General features: G+C 49.7%; 1 protein-coding gene across 1 annotated transcript in view; it reads left to right on the forward strand.

Moving 5' to 3' along the window:
- The window catches only part of LOC104285962 (schwannomin-interacting protein 1), an 11,615-nt gene extending 6,004 nt beyond the window's left edge, over nucleotides 1–5,611 (forward strand). The window contains exons 3-7 of the mRNA XM_009884490.1: nucleotides 763–880; nucleotides 1,544–1,741; nucleotides 2,353–2,476; nucleotides 3,431–3,524; nucleotides 4,930–5,611. Coding sequence (XP_009882792.1) covers nucleotides 763–880; nucleotides 1,544–1,741; nucleotides 2,353–2,476; nucleotides 3,431–3,524; nucleotides 4,930–4,981 — 586 coding nt within the window. The 3' untranslated portion in view covers nucleotides 4,982–5,611. The remainder of the gene's footprint in view (nucleotides 1–762; nucleotides 881–1,543; nucleotides 1,742–2,352; nucleotides 2,477–3,430; nucleotides 3,525–4,929) is intronic.
- The last annotated feature ends 2,774 nt before the right edge of the window (nucleotides 5,612–8,385 follow it).

Genomic DNA, 8,385 nt, shown 5'->3' on the forward strand with positions numbered 1-8,385 from the left:
CCCCCCCAACTCTCCCAGCCTGTCCTCCCAGCAGAGGGGCTCCAGCCCTCCCAGCATCTCCGGGGCCTCCTCTGGCCCCGCTCCAACAGCTCCGTCTCCTTCTGCTGTTGGGGGCTCCAGAGGCAGTACTCCAGGTGGGGCCTTACCAGAGCAGAGTAGAGGGGCAGAATCCCCCCCTCGCCCTGCTGGCCACGCTGCTGGGGATGCAGCCCAGGATATGGTTGGCCTTCTGGGCTGCGATCACATATATTTTCTATATGTTTATATGTAAAACATAACAATATACAATTTTTATAATTTATATATTTAATATATAAATTAATGTACTTTTTATATAATATTTTATTTGATGTGCTAATATAGCCACCCGTGATGACAAAAGCTCTGCAGTATCTCGGCAATTCTAAAGTTCATCAGTAGATGGTGGTAGAAGCATTATCATCACCCAGCCACTGAGTTTCCAGTCCCTCGTTGAACTGCTGCTCAGGAATGGCAGCGCTGGGCAGCAGCGGGACCTTGCCCGTGCCCTGCCACCGCGGGCTGGTGGTCCTTTTGGGTGAGGGGCGACCGTCTTCTTGGAGAAAAGTGAAAATGGTTATATTTTCCTGAGGTCAATACAACACGAGGACAACAGCATCCTTTCCAAAAGGGAATGCCTCACTGCTGATGGTGCTCCAGCGTCTTGCCCACGCGGCCCATCGGCACAGCCGGGAGAGCCAGCGCGAGGGGGCCACGGTGTCACCTCTCCCTTTGCCCCCACAGATTACAAAGTGGGATGAACCTGCAGATTTGCTTTGTGAACGACAGCGGCAGCGACAAGGACAGCGATGCCGATGACAGCAAGACAGAAACCAGCCTGGACACGCCGTTGTCGCCCATGGTAGGTCTGAGAACCCGTCCCACAGAGGCTCTGGAGCATGGAAACCTTGAAGCCATCCATAACGGAAGCTGATAAAGAGCTGATCCTATTAAAACAGCAACTAAACCACAGAGCGGCATCTTCAGCCGTCAATAATAGAAATGCGAGATGCTGAGGGGCACAGAGCAAATTGCCTCTGGCTTTCACGGAGCTGCTGTAGAGCAGATGCCTTCATGTGAAGGTGTTCCTCCTTCCTTCCTTCCTCCTTTTCTTTTTGGCTCTGATAATTATCAGGGCAGTAATGGCTGTGACGTGGTATCAGCTCCACCAGCTTTCCTCTCCTCTCTTTTCCTTTGTGAATATAGCACCGCGGCCCCAGATGTTTTCCTCCAGCTTAACCAGTCTGTCCTTTCAACACCTATTGATCTGGTTGGCTCCTCTTTCCAGTTGAAGTGCTCGAGTTGCTATTAATAGTCAAGGGGGGGGCTGTTTGGGAATTACTCTGATTTTTAATGATAATCTTGTGGATTGAAGAGGGGAAAAAAAAAAAATCTGTGCTCTTCACTTTTTCTGTAAAAATGATACCACTTGTAAGCGTACAAAAATATGTTAAGCTGACAGCAGACTTTGCTGTGGCATGGTTGGGGTGACGGAGCTGTAACAGCTGCGTGTCTACTTCCCTAGAGCAAGCAGAGCTCATCCTACTCCGACAGAGACACAACGGAGGAAGAGTCAGAGTCCCTTGATGACATGGACTTCCTCACCAGGCAAAAGAAACTCCAAGCTGAAGCCAAAATGGCCTTGGCTATGGCAAAGCCCATGGCCAAAATGCAGGTTGAGGTGGAAAAGCAGAACAGGAAGAAATCGCCGGTAGCAGATCTTGTAAGTGGGGATCGTGGGATGGCGCGGGGTGGGTAACAACTTGTCAAGACACGTACAGTGGCCATCAGTCCTTGCTCACCGTGCTTGTAGGCATGCAGAGGAGCAGTGGAGATAGGGATAGTCGGTCAGGAGTTGAGGGGTTGTCGTGGTTTAGGCCAAATCGGCTACTGGGGACCCATCTCATCCCAAATGGGACCAACACAACCACTCAACCCAATGTGGTTTTGGTTGGGGGCCAGCGCGGCGCGGGGGCCACCTGCAGGGAATGAGAGGATGAAGTGCGAAGGTTGTTATCGCCTTGAGGTTGGCATGATGCTGCTCATCCTCTAAAGTGTAGTCTGCTCATCCCATCCCATCCCATCCCATCCCATCTCATCCCAAACTGGAGCACTCCTGCCTTGATACAATGCTGCTCACCGTACTCCTCGCCTCTCCTTGCGTCATTCCGTCCCTGATGCTGGTAGATCTGAAGACCTGGGTCAAATGCTGTGGAGATGTTTCAGCTGGTTTCGGTACTCTCAGTGCCATGCTTGAGGCAGGCTTGTGAGAGGGGGATGTCTGCAACGCAAACTGCCGCAGAAAACAGTACAAAATTGAACATTTCTTTTCAGCTGCCACATATGCCTCATATAAGTGAATGCCTGATGAAGAGAAGTTTAAAACCCACCGATCTAAGAGACATGACTATCGGGCAGCTACAAGTGATAGTCAATGATCTCCACTCACAGATAGAAAGTAAGTGATACTTGTTTAATTATTCTTCTGTATGTCTCGTTTAATTAAGAACAGTTCTGCAGGTTACATATAGGAGTGTTGATAAATGTATAATAGCATGAATATCTGGAAGAAGCACACCGCAGAAGCTGGAGATGGAGTTCTTTCCAGATTTGGCTCTTTCAGCCTTTTTCTTTCCTTTTTTTTCAGTTTCTCCTAGCGCGTTTGTGCTTGGCTCCGTAAGAGGGGAGGGTTGTAGCATTGTGCCAGCACCTAACGCCCCACTTGTAACTCAAAATCTGGTCGGGTAAAAATAGTCTCAGGAAGTCTGCCTGTCCTGGAAGCACCTGCCATCCGTGGCTCTATGGCCGCATCTTCACGTGTAGCTATGCCACGGCGTCAAAAACAGTCCCCCACCACCTCACCTTTGCTCTCTCCAAAAGATCCAGGGTTTTCTTCCCCCTAGGGATCTCCATCTCCTGAGTAATCCATTAATTGAGTAACCATTTTGGGGTAGACTTCTCTGGTGCCTGTAGGTCAAAAAGAAGGTTGGTTGGGGGCTGCTGTGCTGCTCCTTCCCTACCCGTGTTGGTTAATTGGCATCCCTTCTGGAAGCAGCCCTGCTGAGAAGGCAGAGCTGTGCTGTTGCGTCGTCATTTGTTGTTTTGTGCTGCAATGGCAAAAAAAAAACAACCACTCAACCCAATGCTCATTAATTAACCTCACTTAGAAAGCACCCAAGTATGGGAGCGTGAGTGTTGATGTGTTTGCTTCCCAAACTGGAGAGGTGTTGAACAAGTGTAGCTGTGCTTGAGCAGTCTGAGGGGGGGCTTAGAGTTTATCCTAGAAAACACCTTTGGGGAGGTCCCTCCTGGTTCTCCACACGTGTAACTCAGTGGGGAAGGATGATGTATGGGGTCCCAGCACGGGGTTCACCGGGACATCACAACTCACTGCCTTTCTCCCCGGCACCAGGCTTGAACGAGGAGCTGGTGCAGCTGCTGCTCATTCGGGACGAGCTGCACACGGAGCAGGACGCCATGCTGGTGGACATCGAGGACCTGACCAGGTGAAGGAGGCTCCTTGGGGTGTTTCTCTCTCCTCACAGGTCCCAGCTCCCCGTCGGCAGCGCATAGGAGTTTTCTTTTAGCAGAATTTCAGTACTAAAGCTTTTGCCATCAAAGGTAAGGGCTGAGCGGGACGCTGCTCTCTCCTCCAAAACAAGAAATCGAGGCATTTGGGTTCTGGAGACCGTCAGCAGCGTTCAAGAGCTCCCCAAATGCAGGTGTTGGTGCATGCTCTTGAACTGGTGTTTCTCTTTCCGAAGCTTGAAAAAAGCCTGGGAGGGAGCGATGCTGCAAACTCCCAGTGCATCCAAGGAAAATCCCAGCTCACCCACTGGGGTGAGCTACAGCCGGTCTACCTCCACCGTCAGGAGGACTTGACCCACAGGGCAATTGCCGAGTCTCTTAAATATTAACATTCAATAGCCGATAAAACGGGAAGCCTTGCAGAATGTAGGCAGGTTTCCCGAAGGGCTCCATCTCCTGGGCAGAGAGGCTGAAGAGGCATTTTCCTTCGAGATACGCAGCGATGCGCTGCAGAGACACCAAGAAGTGTTGAAAGCTGAAAAAGATGACGCTGGTCGTTGTCAGCGCGCGAGAACTGCAGGTTCAGAACCGAAGCATGAAGCTTGCAAAAAAATACAGCCGAAATTTGCTCCTATTATAAAACATGGTGGTGCTGTGTAGCAGCCGGTTGAGATTTGACGGCGCTCTGCCTGGGAAAAAGTTTCCGCCAGCTGGGGTGGCCGTGAGGGATTTGGGAAGAAGTTCTTGTGCTGCCCAGGAGATGGTGGCCCCAGGGACGAGCAGGCGGGTTGTCACTTCTGGGTCTCGTGGGACACCGTCGCTGCTTCCCTTAACAAAGAGCACGTGATGAAAGGTGGGGATTTGGGATGGGGGTGGAGCTGGGTCAGTAGATGAATGCCAATGCCACCACGCATCTGTTTGTCCTGCTGTGCTCCAGGAAACACTTTGCTTCCTCGATGCAATTAATGACAGTTTAGTAAATGAAGTCTATTTGGAAGCTGCTGAGGATGAGGGGGGCTTTGGTGCGTGGTGGGGGACACCGGCTGTCCCCATCCCGGCGTTGTTCAGGGTCATCCCTGCAGGAGGGGAGGACGTGATCCCTGCTGACCCTAAACCGCTCGGGAGAAAGGTTTCCTCTCCCCTTCGCCCACCTCCTGATGCCCTCCCGCCAGGAAGGAGCCCGGGCAGAGAGCACACATCCCTTACCCGGTGCTTGTTTGGGTTTTTTTTTTCCCCGGGGGAAAATGTTGGTTTTGGTTGGGGGCCAGCGCGGCGCGGGGGCCACCTCGGCACAGCCCTGCCTGTGGGCTGCGTGTCCTCCTCCCCTCGGCGCAGCGACTGACGCGGCTTCTTTCCTCTTCCCCCCCCCCCCTCCCTCCCCAGACACGCCGAAAGTCAGCAGAAGCACATGGCAGAGAAGATGCCGGCAAAATGAACCCCGGAGCCCCGGGAGCAGAGCTCGAGCGAGACTTCATTTTGCTTCTGTGTGTGTCCAAGCGCTGATGTCCACGGTGGCGCACGAGAAAAACCAGTGTTAGTCATTGACCATGTCTGAAGCTTTATGTCCGGTGATTGGCCTCTGCTTCTTAATTTATTTTAATTTTTTTACTCGTGCCACTAAATATCAGGCATTTTAATAATATTATTACAAAAAATGTACAGTACTTATAACATTATAAATCATGGGTGAGAAGAGAGGGTAGTTTAACTTTATTTTTGTTTGTTTAGAGATTTTCAGTTGAACGATATTTTACCATTGACTACTTTTTTATTCTTCACTGTAGTTTTAAAATAAAGAAACTGTACTTGACGGTGCTATACAAGTCAAAAAAAAAAAAATACATGCCTGCCTCGTAGTGAAGTTGTAGCTTTCAGTAATATGTATATTTTAATCAGTTTTCAACATTTTGTGAATGTTGACTACCTGACATTCATTTTTAGATGTGCTATTAACATTCGGTTGGATTCAGAGAGTTACCTTGAAAGTTTTATGTATAAATATGTAAAATAAAAATTTAAAAAATTGTTTCATATGATACGTCTTTTTGTTGCCTAGTGGTTGACTTTGGTGATGCACCAGTCATGTATTCCTCCAACTTAAATGTGCAATTCCTGATTTGTCATCACCAGAAAGAGCCTTTTTTTTTTTTTTTTTTTTTTTGCCGATCACGTGAAATTACGGAGAGGAGAGAGGATTTTTGTAGAGTTATTTATTTGTAAGTTCATAATGTATGTATGACATGGACCTCAGAGATTCTTATATAATAACACTCACTGGGCCCTAATATTGTGACTATTGTTAGAATCAGCAGGCACATACCGTAGATGGGGTTTTTTATATATTTTATTGTCTGGGCTAAATATTTAAGTGACTCACCAATGTCAGAAATAAAAAAAAAATCTATGTTAAAAATCTAAGCAGCATATTAAATGTATTATATATGGTAATTACTCACCTCTCTGCCTTTGGGCTGGGCTCCTCGTTAGTGGCTGAGCGCTGGATGTGTCCTCTTCTGCCCGTACCGGAGGAGGGATGCTGGGAGACTAATAGGTCTGTCTCCATCCCTCGTTTATTTGATTTAATGCTGAAACAGCTCGGCCATCCCCTTCCTAAGGCTGCCTGGCCTGAGCTGCCAGGAGATGGGCATTTCACCCCCACCAGCTTTTTACATTTTAATTCTTTTTTTTTTTTTCCTCGGGGCCAAATCCATCTTTAGCGAAGGGTCTGGCTAATGTCTTATTCAGGGTGTTTTCAGAAAAGCGTGAGCTGCATTAAAATTTCACGCCCCCCTCACGCCCCCGCCAAGAATGTATTTTATAAAATGACTTTCCCCACACACCCCCCACACACACACACACCCTTCTTTTTTGCAGAAAGTGGAGGTTCTGGAAGCGCCAGCCCTCGGCGGCGGGGTTTGGTGGGGTTGGGGCAGGGGGGGGGATTGGTGGTTGGTTTAATTTAGGGTTGGTTTTTCCTTTCCTGGGGGGTTTCCAATGGACAGTCCCTGTCCCGCAGCCCCCGTGGGGGGCGTCCCATGTCCCTGCCGGGCACTGTCCCCAAGGAGGGAGCTCTGCCTGACACCCCCCCCTTTGCAGGAAGATGCTGGGATGGGTTAGGCTGGAGAGCCCTCTCTTGCAGACTGGGGACCATGTAAAAACTCTTATTTTGCTTTTTTTTTTTGGAATCTATGCAGAAAGAAAATATATATATTGGGGGTGTTGGTTTCCCTGTAGCTCTTGGTTAGCTTGATGCTGTTGCCTGCGTGTGGGAGACCTGTGGGGTTTTATATTTCTGCTCTAAAATGCCGTTTTTTGCAGTGCTCTGAGGCCAAAACCGTCCCCGCGGGGCGCGGAGCTGTGTGTGCCTGCGTCAGGAGCGGCTGGTGGGGTAGCGGTGAGGAGGTGCTTGCTGCTGGATTTAAAGGATGGACAGCAAAAAGCCCCAAATACAAAAAGTTTGCTCGCAGCTTTAAAAAGAAAAAAAAAAAAAAAAAAAAAAACACAAAAGAAAGCTCCCGGGTGCTCCCGGGGAACCCCGTGGCCTCCCAGTATCGCCCACAGCATCGCCCCCGGCATCGCCCCCACCAGGGTCCAGCTTGTGGGGCACAGGGGTGAGGCAGCCCAGTCAGGCTGGCGTTTCGTTCCCTTGCTAAGTGCCTTTAACTTGCTGAAGAGAACTAGTTATTCCGGTCACCTACCGTTGTTTTTTCCCTCCTTACATCCTTAAGGGGTTGTTTGGTTGGTTGGTTTTTGGTTTGTTTTTTTTTTTAAGAAAAAGTGTGTTTCTGGGTAACTGCATCTCCTTGGCTCCGTGTCCCATGTACCGAGGTGTCGTGCTGGTCTGTATGATGGCAATGCTGTGGAATTAACGGATTAAATGACATTTTTAAAAGAAAAAGGTGTCGTGTGGTTTCTGAGCTGCTGCTACCGCCCTGTCACGGACAATATGTATTTTATCACCTATTTCTTTCTGGGTATCGGTAGTTTTTGAGTACTGCTGTAGCCTTCTGGGTGGCTTTTTAGTTCCTCCTCCCCTTTTGCCCACCAAACATAAACCATCTCACGTGGGATGCCAAACTTCGCAGTGCTTTCCTTCTGCAGGCTGCCCGCAGCTCACTGTGTGCGAGGGGAAAAGTACCTCCCGAGACTAGAAGTCACCAAAAATACCTGATGCGGTCAGCAAAAACACCTACCCGCCCTGCACACGCACCGGGGCGATGGGAACGGGGGTCCCACGAGCTCCCCGCATCACCCAGCCTGCCGCCCTCCACGCAGCAGCCGCACTTGGCTGTAGCTAATTCTGTATATCCACGGGGAATAGCTGCTCCTCGCAGCGTGGGGGATTTTGGGGAGCCACATCCTTGAGGAGAATTTGGGGGTTTTGTTCTGCCTTACCTTTTTTTTTTTCCATTTTTTTTTTTTTTTTTGATGGTTTTCTTCCATGAATGGGACATTTACACAGTTCCACTTGAGACTCCCGATATCAGTACTGTAACCCGGGACCCGAATTCCCCGAAGGACGCTCAAAGGGCTCTCAGTCAGAAGGTTGCTTTCAAGGCGGTGGGGGGGTGGTGAGCTCAGCAGGGACAGTAATAAGCAGCTTCTGTTATGACAGCGGCCGCTGCTCCACCATGAGGACTGGGATTCGGCATCCAACCATCGGGTGCCTGCAGCAGCCCCCATGCCCAGTGCCCCCTCGCTCATAATAGTGAGTGGAAAAGAAATGTGTTTGTTTGGGGAATCATGGAATCACAGAATGGTTTGGGGTGAAAGGGACCTTGAAGACCATCTAGTCCAACCTCCCCTGCCATGAGCAGGGACACCTCGCACCAGCGCAGG

Source organism: Charadrius vociferus, unplaced genomic scaffold (genome assembly GCF_000708025.1).
Source record: "Charadrius vociferus isolate BGI_N301 unplaced genomic scaffold, ASM70802v2 scaffold104, whole genome shotgun sequence".
Classification (NCBI taxonomy): domain Eukaryota; kingdom Metazoa; phylum Chordata; class Aves; order Charadriiformes; family Charadriidae; genus Charadrius; species Charadrius vociferus.